Here is a 27,163-nt window from a genome sequence, read left to right as displayed (position 1 = left end):
ATAGCTGTGTGCTGTACACTGATGGAGGAGTAACAACTACAAATATAACGTCCCTCAATTTCAAAGGTTCTCAATTCAAAAACCAAATGTAAGAAACATTTTGCCAGGTTGACTGATCCCACTCCTGTTCTCTGTCTCTCTTCACAGAACTAAGCGTGACAATGTTACAGATTCAGGGATAGAAGAGCCCTACATCCCAGTTACTACAAGGTCCACAGCTAAAGTAAGGAGCGGTTCTGAAACTACATACTTTGGGTCCTTACCACTGTACAGAATATCAAACTGAACGGGTATTACAGGTCACTGGGAGACCCACATTCTCCTTCTTGAATACTTCTTCTTTTTAATTTTTCTGCTGTGTCTGTGTCCCGATCACTTCGCACTGAGTATAATGAATTAGTCCTTTGGCTCACAATGACGATGTGCAGTGTTGAGTCGTACTACTTTCTATACAGTTCGCAACAAATCCTGGCTGTAATACTATAGAAGGAGTTCAGTTCAGCCCCAGTCTGCATTTCCTTGTCTTATGCAGACATTAGGCAATGATGTTGTATTCTGAAGATATCACAAATTGCGGATGCAGTGAACAAACACTTTTCAAACCTTTAAGAGATTTCTCAAATATTCAATATTATTCAGTCCGCCCCTCTTAAAGCAGCTATTGATCTTCTCGTGTAAACAGATTCAGGTGCAGGATCTTCATTAACTCTTTCATGTCCCAATGCAGCCTTCTGTTCTGTAAATGAGGGCATTCCAGTTACGTGGACAGAGAGGTTGTTCTACAGCTGTGTTACTGTTATTGTTTTAATGTTACCTCTCTGAGCATCAAAGTATTATTTCTGTTGATATATGTGCATATGCAGATGGAAAAATGTATGTCTGGTGTTCCACAGGGATCCATACTGGGTCCCTTATATTTCAGTCATTATCACTCCCCTTGCTCAAGATATATAATTACATGGGTCATTTTGAATTTTAAAATGTATGTCTGACATTGGTTAAATATTACAAAATAGGGATTGGTTCTACTTTAAATTAGAAGAAATCAGAATATATACATACTTGACGTAGAGGGCTTTCCTTCAAATACTCTCTTACATTTATGCTAAACAAAATAATATGAAGACAGTGGAATATTCTCTGTTGATTCCTGGATTCATCGAATAAAGGCAAAGGTACACACCTATCCTATTTACACTGTATAGCACTTTTACATTAGGTGCTGTTAGCAATGATATGATTTCAAGACACGTTAGTAAGGAAAACATGCACCAAAGTGACTTATTACTAATTATTGACTATCTGTATCCTGAGAGTAAAATGTTTACAATTGTTCCTTGTTTACACTTGTGCTCTGTCCTCAACATTGTCTCTCTGTCTCCTTTGTGCCCATTTCCATCCCTCTCGCAGCCGACTACGACTACAAGAGTGACCACCACTTCGACAACACACACGTAAGTGATGTCACTAGCTCATATACAAGTTTATAGTTTCATTCTGATAATAAACTGCTCAGATATAGCTGTATGCTGTACACTGATGGAGGAGTAACAACTACAAATATAACGTCCCTCAATTTCAAAGGTTCTCAATTCAAAAACCAAATGTAAGAAACATTTTGCCAGGTTGACTGATCCCACTCTTGTTCTCTGTCTCTCTTCACAGAACTAAGCGTGACGATGTTACAGATTCAGGAATAGAAGAGCCCTACATCCCAGTTACTACAAGGTCCACAGCTAAAGTAAGGAGCGGTTCTGAAACTACATACTTTGGGTCCTTACCACTGTACAGAATATCAAACTGAATGGGTATTACAGGTCACTGGGAGACCCACATTCTCCTTCTTGAATACTTCTTCTTTTTAATTTTTCTGCTGTGTCTGTGTCCCGATCACTTCGCACTGAGTATAATAAATTAGTCCATTGGCTCAAAATGACGATGTGCAGTGTTGAGTCGTACTGCTTCCTATACAGTTCGCAACAAATCCAGGCTGTAATACTATAGAAGGAGTTCAGTTCAGCCCCAGTCTGCATTTCCTTGTCTTATGCAGACATTAGGCAATGATGTTGTATTCTGAAGATATCACAAATTGCGGATGCAGTGAACAAACACTTTTCAAACCTTTAAGAGATTTCTCAAATATTCAACATTATTCAGTCCGCCCCTCTTAAAGCAGCTATTGATCTTCTCGTGTAAACAGATTCAGGTGCAGGATCTTCATTAACTCTTTCATGTCCCAATGTAGCCTTTTGTTCTGTAAATGAGGGCATTCCAGTTACGTGGACAGAGAGGTTGTTCTACAGCTGTGTTACTGTTACTGTTTTAATGTTACCTCTCTGAGTATCAAAGTATTATTTCTGTTGATATATGTGCATATGCAGATGGAAAAATGTATGTCTGGTGTTCCACAGGGATCCATACTGGGTCCCTTATATTTCAGTCATTATCGCTCCCCTTGCTCAAGAAATATAATTACATGGGTCATTTTGAATTTTAAAATGTATGTCTGACATTGGTTAAATATTACAAAATGGGGATTGGTTCTACTTTAAATTAGAAGAAATCAGAATATATACATACTTAACGTAGAGGGCTGTCCTTCAAATACTCTCTTACATTTATGCTAAACAAAATAATATGAAGACAGTGGAATATTCTCTGTTGATTCCTGGATTCATCGAATAAAGGCAAAGGTACACACCTATCCTATTTACACTGTATAGCACTTTTACATTAGGTGCTGTAAGCAATGATATGATTTCAAGACACGTTAGTAAGGAAAACATGCACCAAAGTGACTTATTACTAATTATTGACTATCTGTACGCTGAGTGTAAAATGTTTAGAACTCTTCTTCAACATTCTTCAACATTGTCTCTCTGTCTCCTTTGTGCCCATTTCCATCCCTCTCGCAGCCGACTACGACTACAAGAGTGACCACCACTTCAACAACACACACGTAAGTGGTGTCATTAGCTCTTATACAAGTGTATAGTTTCATTCTGATAATAAACTGCTCAGATATAGCTGTGTGCTGTACACTGATGGAGGAGTAACAACTACAAATATAACGTCCCTCAATTTCAAAGGTTCTCAATTCAAAAACCAAATGTAAGAAACATTTTGCCAGGTTGACTGATCCCACTCCTGTTCTCTGTCTCTCTTCACAGAACTAAGCGTGACAATGTTACAGATTCAGGGATAGAAGAGCCCTACATCCCAGTTACTACAAGGTCCACAGCTAAAGTAAGGAGCGGTTCTGAAACTACATACTTTGGGTCCTTACCACTGTACAGAATATCAAACTGAACGGGTATTACAGGTCACTGGGAGACCCACATTCTCCTTCTTGAATACTTCTTCTTTTTAATTTTTCTGCTGTGTCTGTGTCCCGATCACTTCGCACTGAGTATAATGAATTAGTCCTTTGGCTCACAATGACGATGTGCAGTGTTGAGTCGTACTACTTTCTATACAGTTCGCAACAAATCCTGGCTGTAATACTATAGAAGGAGTTCAGTTCAGCCCCAGTCTGCATTTCCTTGTCTTATGCAGACATTAGGCAATGATGTTGTATTCTGAAGATATCACAAATTGCGGATGCAGTGAACAAACACTTTTCAAACCTTTAAGAGATTTCTCAAATATTCAATATTATTCAGTCCGCCCCTCTTAAAGCAGCTATTGATCTTCTCGTGTAAACAGATTCAGGTGCAGGATCTTCATTAACTCTTTCATGTCCCAATGCAGCCTTCTGTTCTGTAAATGAGGGCATTCCAGTTACGTGGACAGAGAGGTTGTTCTACAGCTGTGTTACTGTTATTGTTTTAATGTTACCTCTCTGAGCATCAAAGTATTATTTCTGTTGATATATGTGCATATGCAGATGGAAAAATGTATGTCTGGTGTTCCACAGGGATCCATACTGGGTCCCTAATATTTCAGTCATTATCACTCCCCTTGCTCAAGATATATATTTACATGGGTCATTTTGAATTTTAAAATGTATGTCTGACATTGGTTAAATATTACAAAATGGGGATTGGTTCTACTTTAAATTAGAAGAAATCAGAATATATACATACTTAACGTAGAGGGCTGTCCTTCAAATACTCTCTTACATTTATGCTAAACAAAATAATATGAAGACAGTGGAATATTCTCTGTTGATTCCTGGATTCATCGAATAAAGGCAAAGGTACACACCTATCCTATTTACACTGTATAGCACTTTTACATTAGGTGCTGTTAGCAATGATATGATTTCAAGACACGTTAGTAAGGAAAACATGCACCAAAGTGACTTATTACTAATTATTGACTATCTGTATCCTGAGAGTAAAATGTTTACAATTGTTCCTTGTTTACACTTGTGCTCTGTCCTCAACATTGTCTCTCTGTCTCCTTTGTGCCCATTTCCATCCCTCTCGCAGCCGACTACGACTACAAGAGTGACCACCACTTCGACAACACACACGTAAGTGATGTCACTAGCTCATATACAAGTTTATAGTTTCATTCTGATAATAAACTGCTCAGATATAGCTGTATGCTGTACACTGATGGAGGAGTAACAACTACAAATATAACGTCCCTCAATTTCAAAGGTTCTCAATTCAAAAACCAAATGTAAGAAACATTTTGCCAGGTTGACTGATCCCACTCTTGTTCTCTGTCTCTCATCACAGAACTAAGCGTGACGATGTTACAGATTCAGGAATAGAAGAGCCCTACATCCCAGTTACTACAAGGTCCACAGCTAAAGTAAGGAGCGGTTCTGAAACTACATACTTTGGGTCCTTACCACTGTACAGAATATCAAACTGAACGGGTATTACAGGTCACTGGGAGACCCACATTCTCCTTCTTGAATACTTCTTCTTTTTAATTTCTCTGCTGTGTCTGTGTCCCGATCACTTGGCACTGAGTATAATAAATTAGTCCATTGGCTCAAAATGACGATGTGCAGTGTTGAGTTGTACTGCTTCCTATACAGTTCGCAACAAATCCAGGCTGTAATACTATAGAAGGAGTTCAGTTCAGCCCCAGTCTGCATTTCCTTGTCTTATGCAGACATTAGGCAATGATGTTGTATTCTGAAGATATCACAAATTGCGGATGCAGTGAACAAACACTTTTCAAACCTTTAAGAGATTTCTCAAATATTCAATATAATTCAGTCCGCCCCTCTTAAAGCAGCTATTGATCTTCTCGTGTAAACAGATTCAGGTGCAGGATCTTCATTAACTCTTTCATGTCCCAATGCAGCCTTCTCTTCTATAAATGAGGGCATTCCAGTTACGTGGACAGAGAGGTTGTTCTACAGCTGTGTTACTGTTATTGTTTTATTGTTACCTCTCTGAGCATCAAAGTATTATTTCTGTTGATATATGTGCATATGCAGATGGAAAAATGTATGTCTGGTGTTCCACAGGGATCCATACTGGGTCCCTTATATTTCAGTCATTATCGATCCCCTTGCTCAAGAAATATAATTACATGGGTAATTTTGAATTTTAAAATGTATGTCTGACATTGGTTAAATATTACAAAATGGGGACTGGTTCTACTTTAAATTAGAAGAAATCAGAATATATACGTACTTAACGTAGAGGGCTGTCCTTCAAATACTCTCTTACATTTATGCTAAACAAAATAATATGAAGAGAGTGGAATATTCTCTGTTGATTCCTGGATTCATCGAATAAAGGCAAAGGTAAACACCTATCCTATTTACACTGTATAGCACTTTTACATTAGGTGCTGTAAGCAATGATATGATTTCAAGACAAGTTAGTAAGGAAAACATGCACCAAAGTGACTTATTACTAATTATTGACTATCTGTACGCTGAGTGTAAAATGTTTAGAACTCTTCTTCAACATTCTTCAACATTGTCTCTCTGTCTCCTTTGTGCCCATTTCCATCCCTCTCGCAGCCGACTACGACTACAAGAGTGACCACCACTTCAACAACACACACGTAAGTGGTGTCATTAGCTCTTATACAAGTGTATAGTTTCATTCTGATAATAAACTGCTCAGATATAGCTGTGTGCTGTACACTGATGGAGGAGTAACAACTACAAATATAACGTCCCTCAATTTCAAAGGTTCTCAATTCAAAAACCAAATGTAAGAAACATTTTGCCAGGTTGACTGATCCCACTCCTGTTCTCTGTCTCTCTTCACAGAACTAAGCGTGACAATGTTACAGATTCAGGGATAGAAGAGCCCTACATCCCAGTTACTACAAGGTCCACAGCTAAAGTAAGGAGCGGTTCTGAAACTACATACTTTGGGTCCTTACCACTGTACAGAATATCAAACTGAACGGGTATTACAGGTCACTGGGAGACCCACATTCTCCTTCTTGAATACTTCTTCTTTTTAATTTTTCTGCTGTGTCTGTGTCCCGATCACTTCGCACTGAGTATAATGAATTAGTCCTTTGGCTCACAATGACGATGTGCAGTGTTGAGTCGTACTACTTTCTATACAGTTCGCAACAAATCCTGGCTGTAATACTATAGAAGGAGTTCAGTTCAGCCCCAGTCTGCATTTCCTTGTCTTATGCAGACATTAGGCAATGATGTTGTATTCTGAAGATATCACAAATTGCGGATGCAGTGAACAAACACTTTTCAAACCTTTAAGAGATTTCTCAAATATTCAATATTATTCAGTCCGCCCCTCTTAAAGCAGCTATTGATCTTCTCGTGTAAACAGATTCAGGTGCAGGATCTTCATTAACTCTTTCATGTCCCAATGCAGCCTTCTGTTCTGTAAATGAGGGCATTCCAGTTACGTGGACAGAGAGGTTGTTCTACAGCTGTGTTACTGTTATTGTTTTAATGTTACCTCTCTGAGCATCAAAGTATTATTTCTGTTGATATATGTGCATATGCAGATGGAAAAATGTATGTCTGGTGTTCCACAGGGATCCATACTGGGTCCCTTATATTTCAGTCATTATCACTCCCCTTGCTCAAGATATATAATTACATGGGTCATTTTGAATTTTAAAATGTATGTCTGACATTGGTTAAATATTACAAAATGGGGATTGGTTATACTTTAAATTAGAAGAAATCAGAATATATACATACTTAACGTAGAGGGCTGTCCTTCAAATACTCTCTTACATTTATGCTAAACAAAATAATATGAAGACAGTGGAATATTCTCTGTTGATTCCTGGATTCATCGAATAAAGGCAAAGGTACACACCTATCCTATTTACACTGTATAGCACTTTTACATTAGGTGCTGTAAGCAATGATATGTTTTCAAGACAAGTTAGTAAGGAAAACATGCACCAAAGTGACTTATTACTAATTATTGACTATCTGTACGCTGAGTGTAAAATGTTTAGAACTCTTCTTCAACATTCTTCAACATTGTCTCTCTGTCTCCTTTGTGCCCATTTCCATCCCTCTCGCAGCCGACTACGACTACAAGAGTGACCACCACTTCAACAACACACACGTAAGTGGTGTCATTAGCTCTTATACAAGTGTATAGTTTCATTCTGATAATAAACTGCTCAGATATAGCTGTGTGCTGTACACTGATGGAGGAGTAACAACTACAAATATAACGTCCCTCAATTTCAAAGGTTCTCAATTCAAAAACCAAATGTAAGAAACATTTTGCCAGGTTGACTGATCCCACTCCTGTTCTCTGTCTCTCTTCACAGAACTAAGCGTGACAATGTTACAGATTCAGGGATAGAAGAGCCCTACATCCCAGTTACTACAAGGTCCACAGCTAAAGTAAGGAGCGGTTCTGAAACTACATACTTTGGGTCCTTATCACTGTACAGAATATCAAACTGAACGGGTATTACAGGTCACTGGGAGACCCACATTCTCCTTCTTGAATACTTCTTCTTTTTAATTTTTCTGCTGTGTCTGTGTCCCGATCACTTCGCACTGAGTATAATGAATTAGTCCTTTGGCTCACAATGACGATGTGCAGTGTTGAGTCGTACTACTTTCTATACAGTTCGCAACAAATCCTGGCTGTAATACTATAGAAGGAGTTCAGTTCAGCCCCAGTCTGCATTTCCTTGTCTTATGCAGACATTAGGCAATGATGTTGTATTCTGAAGATATCACAAATTGCGGATGCAGTGAACAAACACTTTTCAAACCTTTAAGAGATTTCTCAAATATTCAATATTATTCAGTCCGCCCCTCTTAAAGCAGCTATTGATCTTCTCGTGTAAACAGATTCAGGTGCAGGATCTTCATTAACTCTTTCATGTCCCAATGCAGCCTTCTGTTCTGTAAATGAGGGCATTCCAGTTACGTGGACAGAGAGGTTGTTCTACAGCTGTGTTACTGTTATTGTTTTAATGTTACCTCTCTGAGCATCAAAGTATTATTTCTGTTGATATATGTGCATATGCAGATGGAAAAATGTATGTCTGGTGTTCCACAGGGATCCATACTGGGTCCCTTATATTTCAGTCATTATCACTCCCCTTGCTCAAGATATATAATTACATGGGTCATTTTGAATTTTAAAATGTATGTCTGACATTGGTTAAATATTACAAAATGGGGATTGGTTCTACTTTAAATTAGAAGAAATCAGAATATATACATACTTAACGTAGAGGGCTGTCCTTCAAATACTCTCTTACATTTATGCTAAACAAAATAATATGAAGACAGTGGAATATTCTCTGTTGATTCCTGGATTCATCGAATAAAGGCAAAGGTACACACCTATCCTATTTACACTGTATAGCACTTTTACATTAGGTGCTGTAAGCAATGATATGATTTCAAGACAAGTTAGTAAGGAAAACATGCACCAAAGTGACTTATTACTAATTATTGACTATCTGTACGCTGAGTGTAAAATGTTTAGAACTCTTCTTCAACATTGTCCTCAACATTGTCTCACTGTCTCCTTTGTGCCCATTTCCATCCCTCTCGCAGCCGACTACGACTACAAGAGTGACCACCACTTCAACAACACGCACGTAAGTGGTGTCATTAGCTCATATACAAGTGTATAGTTTCATTCTGATAATAAACTGCTCAGATATAGCTGTATGCTGTACACTGATGGAGGAGCAACAACTACAAATATAGCGTCCCTCAATTTCAAAGGTTCTCAATTCAAAAACCAAATGTAAGAAACATTTTGTCAGGTTGACTGATCCCACTCTTGTTCTCTGTCTCTCTTCACAGAACTAAGCGTGACAATGTTACAGATTCAGGGATAGAAGAGCCCTACATCCCAGTTACTACAAGGTCCACAGCTAAAGTAAGGAGTGGTTCTGAAACTACATACTTTGGGTCCTTACCAGTGTATAGAATATCATACTGAACAGGTATTACAGATCACTGGGAGATCCACATTCTCCTTGAATACTTCTTCTTTTTAATTTCTCTGCTGTGTCTGTGTCCCGATCACTTCGCACTGAGTATAATGAATTAGTCCTTTGGCTCAAAATGACGATGTGCAGTGTTGAGTCGTACTACTTTCTATACAGTTCGCAACAAATCCTGGCTGTAATACTATAGAAGGAGTTCAGTTCAGCCCCAGTCTGCATTTCCTCGTCTTATGCAGACATTAGGCAATGATGTTGTATTCTGAAGATATCACAAATTGCGGATGCAGTGAATAAACACTTTTCAAACCTTTAAGAGATTTCTCAAATATTCAACAGTATTCAGTCCGCCCCTCTTAAAGCAGCTATTGATCTTCTCGTGTAAACAGATTCAGGTGCAGGATCTTCATTAACTCTTTCATGTCCCAATGTAGCCTTTTGTTCTGTAAATGAGGGCATTCCAGCTACGTGGATAGAGAGGTTGTTCTACAGCTGTGTTACTGTTATTGTTTTAATGTTACCTCTCTGAGCATCAAAGTATTATTTCTGTTGATATATGTGCATATGCAGACGGAAAAATGTATTTCTGGTGTTCCACAGGGAACCATACTGGGTCCCTTATATGTCAGTCATTATCGCTCCTCTTGCTCAAGAAATATATTTACATGGGTCATTTTGAATTTTAAAATGTATGTCTGACATTGGTTAAATATTACAAAATGGGGATTGGTTCTACTTTAAATTAGAAGAAATCAGAATATATACGTACTTAACGTAGAGGGCTGTCCTTCAAATACTCTCTTACATTTATGCTAAACAAAATAATATGAAGAGAGTGGAATATTCTCTATTGATTCCTGGATTCATCGAATAAAGGCAAAGGTACACACCTATCCTATATAGCACTTTTACATTAGGTGCTCTAAGAAATGATATAATTTCAAGACATGTCAGTAAGGAAAACATGCACCAAAGTGATTTATTACTAATTATTGACTATCTGTATCCTGAGAGTAAGATGTTTAGAATTCTTCTTTGTTTACACTTGTGCTCTGTCCTCAACATTGCCTCTCTGTCTCCTTTGTGCCCATTTCCATCCCTCTCACAGCCGACTACGACTACAAGAGTGACCACCACTTCAACAACACACACGTAAGTGATGTCACTAGCTCATATACAAGTGTATAGTTCCATTCTGATAATAAACTGCTCTGATATAGCTGTATGCTGTACACTGATGGAGGAGTAACAACTACAAATATAACATCTCTCAATTTCAAAGGTTCTCAATTCAAAAACCAGATGTAAGAAACATTTTGCCAGGTTGACTGATCCCACTCTTGTTCTCTGTCTCTCTTCACAGAACTAAGCGTGACAATGTTACAGATTCAGGGATAGAAGAGCCCTACATCCCAGTTACTACAAGGTCCACAGCTAAAGTAAGGAGTGGTTCTGAAACTACATACTTTGGGTCCTTACCACTGTACAGAATATCAAACTGAACGGGTATTACAGGTCACTGGGAGATCCACATTCTCCTTCTTGAATACACGTTCTTTTTAATTTATTTTATTTTCTCTGCTGTGTCATTTTAAATGTTAAAATCCAACGTGTGCCTAGTTGCTACAAGGTCCACAGTTAAAGTAAGGAGTGGACCATATAGATTGTGTCCTTAGCAGTGGACAGTGAATTCAAGTGGTATCATATATTACTGAGACACCCACATTGTGATTTTTGAATACTGTTTCCATTGTTAATTACTAGTTCAATAGTAAAAAATATGGGGCGCGGTTCCACTTTAAACTATATTCAGTCAGAATATATACATACTGTACTAAACCTACAGTACATGCTTGTTCTTAAAACACTCTTTTGAATTTGTGATAAAAAAGAACAAAATGAAGACAGTGTACTATTCTCCGTTGAATGTCCCAGCTCTGTCCTCATCTCTCTCTCTTTTGTGCCCATTTCCATGCCTCTCACAGCCAACTACGACTACAAGAGTGACCACCTCTCCAACAACACGGATGTAAGTTATGTCACTTGCTCTTTTTCAAGTGTGTAATTCTATGCTGATAAACTGCTCATCATCTGTTTGTGTTATATTCGGGTAAGTGGACTAACAAACACCTCTAGGAAGTACCTCGCAATTACAGTCTTCCTATTTGTCAAACCAAAAAGCAAGTTATTTTTTTCCAGGTTGCTTGATTCTACTGCTTCTCCTCTTCACAGAATTGAGGACAATCGCTCTTCAGGTTCAGGAGAAGAAGAACCTTTTACTTCCACCACTACAAGGCCAACAGTAAGGAGAGAGTTTCAATCCTTACACTTTGTTTCCTACCTCCTTCATGTTGTACTGAACCAGTATTGCGTGTGAGACTCATGTTCCGTTTGTTTGATCCCATTCGTTTTGTTAACACCGTTAATGCAAGGAGTGTTTTTTTAATTCCATACAGTTGTCTTCTAAAATTGTTTTTGAATTTCCCATGAAGGAGTCAGAAGTGTAATGACAACGATCTGCAACAAGCGCCTCAATGACTTATATAAAGCTCCTGTGTGATGATGGCACCAGGCGATGGACTCGAATGTAGGATTCTCACATGGGTTTGAACTGTACACAAGGGTATCAGAGATAGAACGATTGTGTGAGCCAAATTCCCGTATTTTATTTTTAATAGAGCTGGGCATAATGCCTGCCTCTGACGTATGTCTATGTTTGGAACGTTTGATGTGTAAACATCTCCTGAGCCACAGACAGGAATCATCCAAGGTGCAAAGTGAGAAAATGAGGAGCTTTACAATGTGTCAGAGTTTCTCCTCTGATCACTCTTTGAGAACTACAGTATTGTACATCAAAACGACCGTGTCCTCAAGTCCTCATTTCATGTCCATTCTCATTTCTCTTCCTATCACAGGAGACTATGACTACAGTGGTGTCCCCTCCTCCTGAAACACTGAAGTACGTTCTCTCCATATTTAGTAGCAACTGCACAGTCTTGATTATTTGTGACAGCAAGTGAATGAGAGAAACCCTCAGGTCTCCAAAAATGATCAATATTCTAAAAATAACAACATATTGTACTACAGGCTATGAAATCATCACTTACATTTTAGTTAACTGATTGTGCTCTCCGTCTTACTCCTCAGAACTCTGCATGTCTTTCTACCGACGACTGCTGAATCACTGATCTTCCAAAACGTGACTGCTGTCCATGTAACTATGACCCTAAGAGGTAGGTTTCACCTTCCCGACAGTGTGACTATCTGATTATTACTAACACCAAGTAGACAGCAAGCATAGAAGGAAGGCTAATTTAACACACTCTAATATTACATCTCACTATAAGGATAGTGCTCTTCCCTGAAATATTCACTGACCTTCTAAATATGAAATATATATTTTGTCTTAATGTTCAATTTTCACGAATATAGGACTGAAACTGGAGACAACCAAAGGAACTTCTACAACCACAATTCCGGTTAACACTACAACCACAGCTGCCCCCAATCCAACCACTTCTGAGGCCCCCTCTACAACCACGCCTCAGGCCCCCTCCACAACCACGCCTCAGGCCCCCTCCACAACCACGCCTCAGGCTCTCTCCACAACCACGCCGGACGTCCCCTCCACAACCACGCCGGACGTCCCCTCCACAACCACGCCTGAGGCCCCCTCTACAACCACGCCTGAAGCTCCCTCCACAACCACGCCTCAGGCCCCCTCCACAACCACCCCTGAGGCTCCCTCCACAACCACGCCTGAGGCCCCCTCCACAACCACGCCGGACGTCCCCTCCACAATCACGCCTGAGGCCCCCTCCACAACCACGCCTCAGGCCCCGTCCACAACCACGCCTGAGGTCCCCTCTACAGCCACGCCTGAGGCCCCCTCTACAACCACGCCTGAGGCCCCCTCCAAAACCACAGCTGAGGCCCCCTCTACAACCACGCCTCAGGCCCCCTCCACAACCACGCCTCAGGCCCCCTCCACAACCACGCCTCAGGCCCCCTCCACAACCACGCCTGAGGCTCTCTCCACAACCACGCCGGACGTCCCCTCCACAACCACGCCTGAGGTCCCCTCCACAACCACGCCTCAGGCCCCCTCCACAACCACGCCTCAGGCCCCCTCCAAAATCACGCCTCAGGCCCCCTCTACAACCACGCCTGAAGCTCCCTCCACAACCACGCCTCAGGCCCCCTCCACAACCACCCCTGAGGCTCCCTCCACAACCACCCCTGAGGCCCCCTCCACAACCACGCCTCAGGCCCCCTCTACAGCTACGCCTCAGGCCCCCTCTACAGCCACGCCTGAGGCCCCCTCTACAGCCACGCCTGAGGCCCCCTCCACAACCACAGCTGAGGCCCCCTCTACAACCACGCCTGAGGCCCCCTCTACAACCACGCCTCAGGCCCCCTCTACAACCACACCTGAGGCTCCCTCTATAACCACGCCTCAGGCCCCCTCCACAACCACGCCTGAGGCTCTCTCCACAACCACACCGGACGTCCCCTCCACAACCACGCCTGAGGCTCTCTCCACAACCACGCCTCAGGCCCTCTCCACAACCACGCTGGACGTCCCCTCCACAACCACGCCTCAGGCCCCCTCCACAGCCACGCCCGAGGCCCCCTCTACAACCACGCCCGAGGCCCCCTCGACAACTACGCCCGAGGCTCCCTCCACAACCACGCCTCAGGCCCCCTCCACAACCGCGCCTCAGGCCCCCTCTACAACCGCGCCTCAGGCCCCCTCCACAACCACGCCTGAGGCTCTCTCCACAACCACGCCTGAGGCTCCCTCCACAACCACGCCTCAGGCCCCCTCCACAGCCACGCCTCAGGCCCCCTCCACAACCACGCCTCAGGCCCCCTCCACAACCACGCCGGACGTCCCCTCCACAACCACGCCTCAGGCTCCCTCCACAACCACGCCTCAGGCCCCCTCCACAACCACGCCGGACGTCCCCTCCACAACCACGCCTCAGGCCCCCTCCACAGCCACGCCCGAGGCCCCCTCGACAACCACGCCCGAGGCCCCCTCCACAACCACGCCTCAGACCCCCTCCACAACCACGCCTCAGGCCCCCTCCACAACCACGCCTGAGGTCCCCTCGACAACCACGCCTCAGGCCCCCTCCACAACCACGCCTCAGGCCCCCTCCACAACCACCCCTGAGGCTCCCTCCACAACCACGCCTGAAGCCCCCTCCACAGCCACGCCTCAGGCCCCCTCCACAGCCACGCCTCAGGCCCCCTCCACAGCCACGCCTGAGGCCCCCTCTACAACCACGCCTGAGGCCCCGTCTACAACCACGCCTGAGGCCCCCTCCACAACCACGCCTGAGGCTCTCTCCACAACCACCCCTGAGGCTCCCTCCACAACCACGCCTGAGACTCCCTCCACAACCACGCCTCAGGCCCCCTCCACAGCCACGCCTCAGGCCCCCTCCACAGCCACGCCCGAGGCCCCCTCCACAACCACGCCCGAGGCCCCCTCTACAACCACGCCTCAGGCCCCCTCCACAACCACGCCTGAGGCTCTCTCCACAACCACGCCTCAGGCCCCCTCCACAGCCACGCCTCAGGCCCCCTCCACAGCCACGCCTCAGGCCCCCTCCACAACCACGCCTCAGGCTCCCTCCACAACCACGCCTCAGGCCCCCTCCACAACCACACCTCAGGCCCCCTCCACAACCACGCCGGACGTCCCCTCCACAACCACGCCTCAGGCTCCCTCCACAACCGCGCCTCAGGCCCCCTCTACAACCGCGCCTCAGGCCCCCTCCACAACCACGCCTGAGGCTCTCTCCACAACCACGCCTGAGGCTCCCTCCACAACCACGCCTCAGGCCCCCTCCACAGCCACGCCTCAGGCCCCCTCCACAACCACGCCTCAGGCCCCCTCCACAACCACGCCGGACGTCCCCTCCACAACCACGCCTCAGGCTCCCTCCACAACCACGCCTCAGGCCCCCTCCACAACCACGCCGGACGTCCCCTCCACAACCACGCCTCAGGCCCCCTCCACAGCCACGCCCGAGGCCCCCTCGACAACCACGCCCGAGGCCCCCTCCACAACCACGCCTCAGACCCCCTCCACAACCACGCCTCAGGCCCCCTCCACAACCACGCCTGAGGTCCCCTCGACAACCACGCCTCAGGCCCCCTCCACAACCACGCCTCAGGCCCCCTCCACAACCACCCCTGAGGCTCCCTCCACAACCACGCCTGAAGCCCCCTCCACAGCCACGCCTCAGGCCCCCTCCACAGCCACGCCTCAGGCCCCCTCCACAGCCACGCCTGAGGCCCCCTCTACAACCACGCCTGAGGCCCCGTCTACAACCACGCCTGAGGCCCCCTCCACAACCACGCCTGAGGCTCTCTCCACAACCACCCCTGAGGCTCCCTCCACAACCACGCCTGAGACTCCCTCCACAACCACGCCTCAGGCCCCCTCCACAGCCACGCCTCAGGCCCCCTCCACAGCCACGCCCGAGGCCCCCTCCACAACCACGCCCGAGGCCCCCTCCACAACCACGCCCGAGGCCCCCTCTACAACCACGCCTCAGGCCCCCTCCACAACCACGCCTGAGGCTCTCTCCACAACCACGCCTCAGGCCCCCTCCACAGCCACGCCTCAGGCCCCCTCCACAGCCACGCCTCAGGCCCCCTCCACAACCACGCCTCAGGCTCCCTCCACAACCACGCCTCAGGCCCCCTCCACAACCACACCTCAGGCCCCCTCCACAACCACGCCGGACGTCCCCTCCACAACCACGCCTCAGGCTCCCTCCACAACCACGCCTCAGGCCCCCTCCACAACCACGCCTCAGGCCCCCTCCACAACCACGCCGGACGTCCCCTCCACAACCACGCCTCAGGCCCCCTCCACAGCCACGCCCGAGGCCCCCTCGACAACCACGCCCGAGGCCCCCTCCACAACCACGCCTCAGACCCCCTCCAAAACCACGCCTCAGGCCCCCTCGACAACCACGCCTGAGGTCCCCTCGACAACCACGCCTCAGGCCCCCTCCACAACCACGCCTCAGGCCCCCTCCACAACCACCCCTGAGGCTCCCTCCACAACCACGCCTGAAGCCCCCTCCACAGCCACGCCTGAGGCCCCCTCCACAGCCACGCCTGAGGCCCCCTCCACAGCCACGCCTCAGGCCCCCTCTACAACCACGCCTGAGGCCCCCTCCAAAACCACAGCTGAGGCCCCCTCTACAACCACGCCTCAGGCCCCCTCCACAACCACGCCTCAGGCCCCCTCCACAACCACGCCTGAGGCTCTCTCCACAACCACGCCTCAGGCCCTCTCCACAACCACCCCTGAGGCTCCCTCCACAACCACGCCTGAGACTCCCTCCACAACCACGCCTCAGGCCCCCTCCACAACCACGCCTCAGGCCCCCTCTACAACCACGCCTCAGGCCCCCTCCACAACCACGCCTGAGGTCCCCTCCACAACCACGCCTCAGGCCCCCTCCACAACCACGCCTCAGGCCCCCTCCACAGCCACGCCCGAGGCCCCCTCCACAACCACGCCCGAGGCCCCCTCGACAACCACGCCCGAGGCCCCCTCCACAACCACGCCTCAGACCCCCTCCACAACCACGCCTCAGGCCCCCTCCACAACCACGCCTGAGGCTCCCTCCACAACCACGCCTGAGGTCCCCTCCACAACCACGCCTCAGGCCCCCTCCACAACCACGCCTCAGGCCCCCTCCACAACCACCCCTGAGGCTCCCTCCACAACCACGCCTGAGGCTCCCTCAACAACCACGCCGGACGTCCCCTCCACAACCACTCCTGAGGTCCCCTCTACAACCACGCCTCAGGCCCCCTCTACAACCACGCCCGAGGTCCCCTTTACAACCACGCCAGAGGTCCCCTCCACAACCACGCCTCAGGCCCCCTCCACAACCACGCCTCAGGCCCCCTCCACAACCACGCCCGAGGTCCCCTCTACAACCACGCCTCAGGCCCCCTCTACAACCACGCCCGAGGTCCCCTTTACAACCACGCCCGAGGTCCCCTCTACAACCACGCCTCAGGCCCCCACCACAACCACGCCCGAGGCCCCCTCCACAACCACGCCCGAGGCCCCCTCGACAACCACGCCCGAGGCCCCCTCGACAACCACGCCCGAGGTCCCCTCGACAACCACGCCTCAGGCCCCCTCGACAACCCCGCCCGAGGTCCCCTCCACAACCACGCCCGAGGCCCCCTCCACAACCACGCCCGAGGCCCCCTCCACAACCACGCCCGAGGTCCCCTCGACAACCACGCCTCAGGCCCCCTCGACAACCACGCCTCAGGCCCCCTCGACAACCCCGCCTGAGGTCCCCTCTACAACCACGCCTGAGGTCCCCTCTACAACCACGCCTGAGGTCCCCTCGACAACCACGCCTGAAGCTCCCTCGACAACCACGCCTGAGGTCCCCTCTACAACCACGCCTGAGGCCCCCTCCAAAACCACAGCTGAGGCCCCCTCTACAACCACGCCTGAGGTCCCCTCTACAACCACGCCTGAGGCTCCCTCTACAACCACGCCTGAGGCTCCCTCTACAACCACGCCTGAGGTCCCCTCGACAACCACACCTGAGGTCCCCTCGACAACCATGCCTGAGGTCCCCTCGACAACCACGCCAGAGTCTCCCTCTACAACCACGCCTGAGGTCCCCTCTACAACCACACCTGAGGCTCCCTCTACAACCACACCTGAGGCTCCCTCTACAACCACACCTGAGGCCTCCTCTACGACTCCAACTACAACACCTACTACCACCAAAACTACGACTCCAACTACAACACCTACTACCACCAAAACTACCACTCCTACTACCACCAACACTACCACTCCTACTACAACACCTAATACCACCAAAACTATGACTCCTACTACAACAGCTACTACCACCAAAACTTCCACTCCAACTACAACACCTACTACCACCAAAACTACCACTCCTACTACAACACCTAATACCACCAAAACTACGACTCCTACTACAACACCTAATACCACCAAAACTACCACTCCTACTTCAACACCTACTACCACTCCTACTACAACAGCTACTACCACCAAAACTACCACTCCTACTACAACAGCTACTACCACCAAAACTACCACTCCAACTACATCACCTACTACCACCAAAATTTCCACTCCAACTACAACACCTACTACCACCAAAACTACCACTCCTACTACAACACCTACCACCACCAAAACTACCACTCCTACTACAACACCTACCACCACCAAAACTACCACTCCTACTACAACCAAAACAACAGGTAAGTCTGCTCAGGTAATGTAAGGCAAACTGATCTGCTTTGTAAAATCACAGAATGAATATCTCATTTGTCACTTCAACACTGACTGGATAAGTGCTTTAACATTAAAAGAACAAGTAAACATTGATATATACAGTATATACACGTCTAGCCAAACACTCAATTTTAAGAGGTATTACCAGCACTGTGATTAGATTTGGGTCATGCATTATGATTCTTAGTTTTCATTAAGTATGCAATATCTTATCTGATAAACTTTGTTATGTGTGATTGCCATATTCCCTATTACAAATGTATTTTTTTTAATTAACTGTTAAAGATTAATGCAATCTGATTTGGTCACTGACCTTAATAAATTTGCACACAAGAGTTTATATTTCCCATTGTCTTTTCTTCGAGCAGTGACATCCACAACAACAACACCTGCACCTGTAGTTTCAACAATATTTGAACTGGTGTTCAGCATGGCAATGAATTTCGTGCCTCAGCTGAGCGACCGCTCCTCTAAGGAATTTCAGGAATTGGCAGTGACTATTACAATACAGGTAGGTATCAATGGGTCCCTCTGCCAACAGTAACAGTCCAGCCGTATCAGGTATACAGCTGGGTGAAGGTTTATTTAATACTGCTCCACAGATTATCAGAAACCGACTAGTACAAGCATTCTAGACAGCAAGTAAGAAAGTCAAGTCAAAGTTAAGAAATAAATGCAAGAGTCTAAGTCTAAGCAACTCAAAAGTCTAGGATGAACAGCTGGATATTTCAGAAGTAGCATGGTTTGCAGTGTGTCTTTGGTTTGGGATTCCTCACCCTCTTGCTAACATTTTAGGTGAAATAATGATAATGCAAATAAACAGAATATCACAAAAATCAACCCATACTAAAACAAAGGTATATCAAATTTTCTTCACATTCTGTGAGATTTAATGTACACTGGGATTCTGGGAGTGGTTCTTCAGGAAGACAAAAGAGACAGAAACAGGAGGGTTTTGGTCACGATCTTTACCCAGAGATTCCTTCACAACTGTCATACTCAGATATGAGGTGATGGAAAGGAATTGCACAGGCGCAAATCTTCAGGGTAACACCATCCTTTGAGGACCATTAGAGGGCTGTTACACTCTGGAAATACTGATGTACATTTCTCACACAATTCCTGTGATGCTGCCAGGAGAAAAATCACAGATCTTGCAGTTTCAAACAAAGTAAATAAATAAACTTAAGAGTCTCACATTGATATCAAATTCAAATTTGCATTACATTGGTATCAAATTTGTTCTCTTAGTTGAGGGACAGCCGATGTGGAGTAATCCACAAAATTCAAACGTGTTTCTTTTTTACTTGCAGCTTGATTTTGTGTACAGAAGGAAGTATGGATCTATTTTCATTCGCACCCTTCTGTTAGGATTCAGGTAAGGACGTACATTCTGCTGAGCGTTGACCAGTCAGCTGAGTCACTCTCTTGCCCTCTACTTACTCATGTCTTGTAGGTTTCATTCAATCGAGCACAATTCCCTCTAATTTTGAAATTACTTAGACCTACAGTTTGTTTTTTGCTGTGGTGTAACAGTGGGACTCATTCCTTAACTATTCATTACCAAATTCATTCAGGTTTGAATCAGTTTTTGCAGGCATAATGTCTAAAGATATCCAGAAAAACAGGTCGGTTTTAAAGTTACTACAATTTCTGTTTTCAAATAATAGATATCACCCAATACAATCATTTAAAATTAGAAGTCAGTGGGAGGACACTGGTCCACTTGACTTTCGATCACTCAGTAAATCCTCAGAGACTGTGGCATCAGTGTTAACACAGTTCACACCTGTGATAAAAGGCTGTGGGAGGTGAGCTAAATCTCCTTCTTTTCTCCGCACAGGCCAGGATCTGTTATCGCAGACACACAGCTGGAATTCAGGAGCTCAAACACAACTCCTAACACCACTGCTATAGTCGAAACTCTTGTGGAAGCGAGTGATAACTCCAATCTCACCAACTTTACTCTGCCACTGAACACCTCAGCAATCCAGGCAACACGTAAGGAAGAAGCAGCATGGCCATCTTTCACTTCACTTTGCAATCTCTCAGTAGAACTAGCTTGCAAAATCTTCAGAAAGTGCTAGTGTAATTCAATTAAACACCAGCCTCATTGCAAATCCCCTCTTCAACCCCCTCTAATCTGGTTTCAGACAATTACACAGCACAGACAATGCCCTTGTTAAAGTCATTTACAATCTTATGACTGCAGATTCTCCGTCTATCCTTATTCTCCTTGACCTCAGTGTTGCTTTTGATAGTTAATCATGGCATCATATTTTTTCATCTTGAGACTGTATGTGGAGTTTCTGACATCACTGCTGACACTTTCTCTCTTGGGGGTTTCAGGTCTGAAGCTGTGTTTAAGTCTGGTGTTCCTCAGGGCCCGATACTTGGCCCCCAACCATTCAGCATTTACATGTTCCAAATTGGTCAGCCAATAAAATTACAGTCTGAATTATCATTTCTATGCCAGAGATACTCAAATCTATGTCCATACTTAACCTGACAATGAAGTAGCTGGTTTTTCACTCTCTAATTGCATCTTGACCTAAAATCCTAGATGACACAGTACTTGCATTACAATCTAAACTGAAGAATTTGGAGGTGAAATTGGATCCAGGCTTGACGTTTGACCCCCATGTGCAAAATGTTGAAAAACCATCTGCTTCCACCCTAGAAATATCACCAGACTATGTCCTATTCCGTCACTGACTGTAGAGGAAAAACTGGTCAGCACATTTGTAATTTTCTAGAATTACTGCACCACCCTTCGTTCTGACTTCTAAATCCTCATACTCACCTATATTGCTGTAATTGCTTGGCACCTCAGTACCTTCTTTTGTTTTGTTTTTAATTTTCCAGTAAAGTGCTTTGAAAAGATACTTTGATTACTATTATTATTGTTATTATTATTGTTAAGAGAATAATGGTTAGACAAGAATATACAGTATAGTAGACCTTTCAAAACAAGTTAACCTAAAGTACATCATGACAGGAAGAAGTTTAGTTTCAGTCCCTGCTAACATCTAGTCTTTTAGATCTACAACTGTAATGTCCTCTGCTTTTGAGTGTCACTAATTATTGTTTCACGTTCTATCACCAGAAATGGAAACAAGCACAGCAGTCCCTACAACTCTTCTTACAACTCCACTTCCATCCACTACTACACAACCTACCACCACTACTCCAACCAATTCACCAACAATTACTCCTACAACCACCCCTCATGCTACTGACACATCTACAACGCCTACAATCACTCCTACAACCACCCCTCATGCTACTAACACATCTACAACGCCTACAATTACTCCTACAACCACACCTCATGCTACTGAATCATCTACAACACCTACAATTACTCTTACAACCACACCTCATGCTACTGACACATCTACAACACCTACAATTACTCTTACAACCACACCTCATGCTACTGACAGATCTACAACACCTACAATTACTCCTACAACCACACCTCATGCTACTGATACATCTACAACACCTACAATTACTCCTACAACCACACCTCATGCTACTGAATCATCTACAACACCTACAATTACCCCTACAACCACACCTCATGGTACTAACACATCTACAACACCTACAATTACTCCTACAACCACATCTCATGCTACTGAATCATCTACAACACCTACAATTACTCCTACAACCACATCTCATGCTACTGAATCATCTACAACACCTACAATTACTCCTACAAACACCCCTCATGCTACTGACACATCTACAACACCTACAATTACTCCTACAACCACACCTCATGCTACTAACACATCTACAACGCCTACAATTACTCCTACAACCACACCTCATGCTACTAACACATCTACAACGCCTACAATTACTCCTACAACCACACCTCATGCTACTAACACATCTACAACGCCTACAATTACTCCTACAACCACACCTAAAACAGATATTTCTTCTGCAACACCTACTACAACCCCATCCAAATCTACTATTACATCTACAACTTCTACTTCAGCCAGAACTACAGGTAAGTTCGCTCAGTTAACCCAGGTCAAGCAGATCAGCTTTGTACAGGCACAGGATCGATGTCAAGTTTGTTTTCATCTGTAAACACATACACTGACTTTAAGCCTGATTGCATAAGTGCTTTATAGTTTAAATAACAAATAAACATTTATATAATTACATGCCAAGCACAACCTCAATGTCAGCAGTTATCACTAGCACTCTGGAGAAATCGCTCAATCTAATTAGTATTTGTCACTTAACATTTATTTATTTGATTAATGTTGTTTTGTTTTATTCACACTTTCCTTAAAACGTTTGAAAAAAATCATTTTCTTTATAGTAGTAGAGTGATGTTTCACTGCAGTCTGATTTGTGCATTGACTTTAGTCACATGCAACAATTTATATCTCTTTATATAAATATACAATTTATATTGTTTTTCCCGTGAACAGCGACAAAGATTACAGAAACAACTACAGCCCCAACAACGCCATCTATACCCACAGATCTGACGAGATTTGCACTAGTGTTCAGCCTTATAATGTCGTTTGAGCCAGGGCTGAATGACCCCAACTCAACACAATACAAGGGATTGGAACTGAATGTTACAAAACAGGTAGGTTGGCTCTTTTTGGATTATTTAACACTGAAGAGCTGGATGACTAGAAATGACTGCAGGCAGGAGGAGGGGCGACAGTGTCTCCACTGAGCTCCTCAAAAGAACACAGGCAGCAGGATTTGCAGTCTGTCTCTTATTCAGATTGTTCTTCCCCTTGTTACCAGTAACAGTGGCTCCTTAAGGTGGATCAACTCATTGCTTTATGCAAATGGAATGTTTTATGCAAACAAGCAGGGAATGTTGTTTCACACCAGTGTTTTGCGAAAAGGATGGGGAAACCACTTCCTCTCAAACCCAAAAGATGGCACTGTGTCTGCAGACTCGTGACCGCTTGTTTTCTGTTTCAGAGTCCTATAACGTTTGGTTAGACTTTTAGGTGCAGTCTGGCTGGGTGAAGGCAACTTTTTTTAAAGTGAGTTAACCCCAGTGAGTTAAACAATCCCACATGTACGTGCAGAATTTCCAGAATGCCTTCTCTCTCCATACTGGACTACTGTCTTTGGGACTTTGGGATTTCGTCAATCTAGAAGTCCACTGGTTTGTTTTTCCCCATGAGGGTATATTTTACAGCAGTCCACAGTCAACGTTCTGTACCTGTGATGCCAAGCTGACCAAGTAACCATGTCGCAAGGGGCACACGAGTGCATTTCTGTCAGCCAATCTACATTTTAGAGTGCACGGCACTACAGTCTCAATAATTAAAGCACAGAAGTGGGAAGTAACTACACCTGCCGCAGGTCCCACTATGACCAGCCTTCTCTTAGTTCGGTCCAGAATTCAACATCTGGCAAAGCCGAAGACTGACCCAAAGCACTTGGCCTAAGATGGATGATGGATAAAATTGTGACACGTCCAGGACAGTCGCTACAAAACCATGCAAGGCTGTTCACCCTTCCTGCAATGGCCAGGAAGTCTAATCAGGGGTCAGACCCTCTTCAGTACCGTGTCTGGGTATATGGCCAGAACTCCAGGAGTAGGAGCTGGTGACCGGAACACAAGGCATCAGAACCAGAGACGGTGATCTGGACTCCAACAGAACCACTGGCTGGTTTGCACTGACATTATGTTTGGAATGATGTAATTAGTCAAGACCTGCAGGGATCCGAACTAGGACCATGGCTGCTCTTATGTACATCAAAGATGGAATTAGTGGAAGACCACACAGATCTCCATTAGGACCACTCCTGTTCTTAATCATACAGCTGATGTAATGTTCCACAGGGATTTGTGCTAGGACCACTGTACTTATTCATTCATATCAAGGATATAGATGCTGGTACAGTCAGTAGATCAGATGGTGCAAAAATAGCAGAACTAGCAAACAGTGTAAAAGCAGCAAATTCATTTCTTCTGATGTAGACAAGACCGGGGTTTTGCATTCTGGTAGGAAGAACACGTGATCTTGAGTATAAATTAATTTTCTCTGTCAGTTGATACCTTGTTGTAGACAGAGTAAGTTACAAAGTCCTAACTTCTTTCTAACTTGTTTTTTTAACAGCTTAATACGATTTACAAAAAGAAGTACGGAATTCTCTTCGTTCAGTCCAAGGTGACAGGATTCAGGTAAGGACTTGAGCTCTGCCACGTGCTGGCCAATCAGCTGTTTCACTCTCCAGGCCTTCACTTGGGTCTTCAAGTGTCAGCTCAGTTGAGCACAGCTCCCTCTGATGTGGGTGTTACTTAGACAGCTTCTCTTTAGGTGTAACAATATAATAATATAACAAGGTGTAAATATTCACTACCAAATTCATTCAAGTGTGAATCAGTTGTTAGAAAGTTGAATTGAAAAGCAGATTTTCAGCTTTAACTGGAACAATTGAACCTGTGGTTTTAAGCTTCTGAAGACCGAACTTGGTCCAGATTATTTATTATAGTGGTACCAACCAATCGTATCTCTGTCACGTCTGCCTCTGGAAGCAGGTGACATCATAGCTAGCCGTGTTAAGTAGAGTGAAGTCTCATTCATTTAAAAAGTCCTAGTGTGTCAATATCACATGATATATGAACATTGTTCACAGTAATATAATAATGTGCTTGAATTTATTAAGTGGCTTCCATCCCAAACCGTCTCGAATTGCTCCTCAAATGCTAGTGCAGAGCTCTTCATTTAACTCTGAACAGCTTCCATTAGACAGCAGATAAGCTGGAGAAATGAGACTTGGCTTCACAAATTGAAGCCAGAATAGACAAACCCAGAATATAAACTAGCCAAGAAGCTAGAGTTACCACTTCTTCTCTAAAGAACAGCCATGGGATCTTTGACCACATAATAGTCAGGGCCTCGGTTTAATGTGTCAGAGGACAGCACCTCCTTCAGGACAGGATCCAGGGGCACAACACTGGGACGCTGGATTGGAAACTGCACTCTAGAGAGAAGAGCGCTCTCTACTGGTTTACTAAAACTACAGGATATTGCTGGATTGTTCCTGGAGGGCACCCATCCCAGCACTGGCCAAGCCCAGCCTTGTGAGGCTGCTCAGATCAGATCAGGCTGCAAGGTGGCAACAGTGCCAACTATTACAAGAACAGTTCAGAAATTAAATTGAACTCTAACTTAAAATGTCCTCAAATGTCTGGAAAATGTATACTCTTAGATTAACTCCCCCCCCGCTATCCAAAATTTTAAAATAATATTCAGTAAAAATGCCCAATGGATTGAGTGGTATAAATCATTTTTAAAACTACTGAGATTCCTATTTTTGAATCGCGGACATAACACACTGAAATATTTTACAATCGGTCAGTGGGGGGCACAGGGTTTGGACACTGGTCATTAAGTGGCTATTGAAAACTCCACAGAGAGGCTGTGACGAGTGATTCAAGGTACCTCTAATGAAAAACAACGTGCTGGAGGTGGTGAATTGTCCTTCTTTTCTCTGCTCAGGCAAGGCTCCGTTATCACAACCACAGAGCTGGATTTCAGGAGCTCCACTCCCAACGCCATTGAAATCGCCAACACTTTAAAGGACGTGGCGCAGAACTTCACTCCGCAAGTGAACAGCATGACAATACAGGCAACAAGTAAGAAAGAGGGAGTGCCGCCGTCTCTCTCCTGACCCTTCTTCTGACGTGCGCCTTTGGTGTTTTCTCAGTAGAAACGCTAAGAGAACATATACCCCTTAGAAGCCAACACAGATGTCGCAGAAGAAACGAACCTCTAAAGGCATCATGCCGGGAAGTCGTTTTTTTTTAATATATATATATAAAGAAAGTCACGGAGCAAATGTTTACCTCACTTGGCACCCCTGCTAAAGTCTCGTCTTTCACCTCCACCGCTCTCCTCCCCTGGGCTCCCCACTGTCACTGATCAATTCTTCCTGCGCTTTCCATCACCAGAGCTGGGAGCCAGCACAGCAGCCCCGGCGAGCACAACGGTAACGACGGCGCCGGCCAGGCCCGCCTCCGGAGGACACACCGCGACCGCCAGGGCCCGCTGGACCCTCCTCCTGACTCTGGCCGCGCTCGTCCTCCCCCGCGCTGCCCAGCTGGACGGCCCGCCCTGAGGCCTCGCACCGTACCCAAGAGCGCTTAAAAAAATCTTAATATATAAAATCAGTGGAATATTTCTTCATATAACGTGCAGAAAGAGAAACCCCTTTTATATGGCTCGCTTGGTTTTTCAGCGTATTGATATTAAGGTGCAAAATGAAGTATTATTTAAGTCCATCTCCTAAACCTCACTTTAATACGCTGGTTTTTTTTATTTTCTTGATCTCAATACGTTAATATGTGCTCACGGTTCTACCGTTTTTGCTTTGTCTTCTTTTATTGTAAAGTACCCTGAGATTCTCAGGCAAAGTGCAATATGTAAAAATAAATATTATGCAGCATGATTAAAAATG

The 27,163-nt window shown here is 45.3% G+C and overlaps 1 protein-coding gene across 1 annotated transcript; it reads left to right on the top strand.

Moving 5' to 3' along the window:
- The first annotated feature begins 148 nt into the window (after positions 1 to 148).
- LOC148832298 (uncharacterized) lies at positions 149 to 27,163 on the top strand. Its single transcript, XM_088918116.1, has 32 exons — positions 149 to 223; positions 1,411 to 1,454; positions 1,666 to 1,741; positions 2,916 to 2,959; positions 3,171 to 3,246; positions 4,434 to 4,477; positions 4,689 to 4,764; positions 5,939 to 5,982; positions 6,194 to 6,269; positions 7,444 to 7,487; positions 7,699 to 7,774; positions 8,951 to 8,994; positions 9,206 to 9,281; positions 10,457 to 10,500; positions 10,712 to 10,787; positions 11,334 to 11,377; positions 11,581 to 11,650; positions 12,264 to 12,307; positions 12,496 to 12,581; positions 12,781 to 14,384; positions 14,433 to 15,416; positions 15,465 to 16,928; positions 16,977 to 17,240; positions 17,289 to 18,657; positions 19,057 to 19,202; positions 20,005 to 20,069; positions 20,535 to 20,692; positions 21,798 to 22,721; positions 23,155 to 23,318; positions 24,820 to 24,884; positions 26,206 to 26,342; positions 26,658 to 27,163. The coding sequence occupies exons 18-32, from the start codon at positions 12,270 to 12,272 to the stop codon at positions 26,822 to 26,824; spliced, it is 7,635 nt and encodes a 2,544-aa protein (XP_088774242.1). The 5' UTR covers positions 149 to 223; positions 1,411 to 1,454; positions 1,666 to 1,741; positions 2,916 to 2,959; positions 3,171 to 3,246; positions 4,434 to 4,477; positions 4,689 to 4,764; positions 5,939 to 5,982; positions 6,194 to 6,269; positions 7,444 to 7,487; positions 7,699 to 7,774; positions 8,951 to 8,994; positions 9,206 to 9,281; positions 10,457 to 10,500; positions 10,712 to 10,787; positions 11,334 to 11,377; positions 11,581 to 11,650; positions 12,264 to 12,269; the 3' UTR covers positions 26,825 to 27,163.

The sequence above is a fragment of the Atractosteus spatula genome, chromosome 6 (genome assembly GCF_055471065.1).
Source record: "Atractosteus spatula isolate fAtrSpa1 chromosome 6, fAtrSpa1.hap1, whole genome shotgun sequence".
Taxonomy (NCBI): Eukaryota; Metazoa; Chordata; class Actinopteri; order Semionotiformes; family Lepisosteidae; genus Atractosteus; species Atractosteus spatula.
This window is presented reverse-complemented; position numbering and strand designations above follow the sequence as displayed.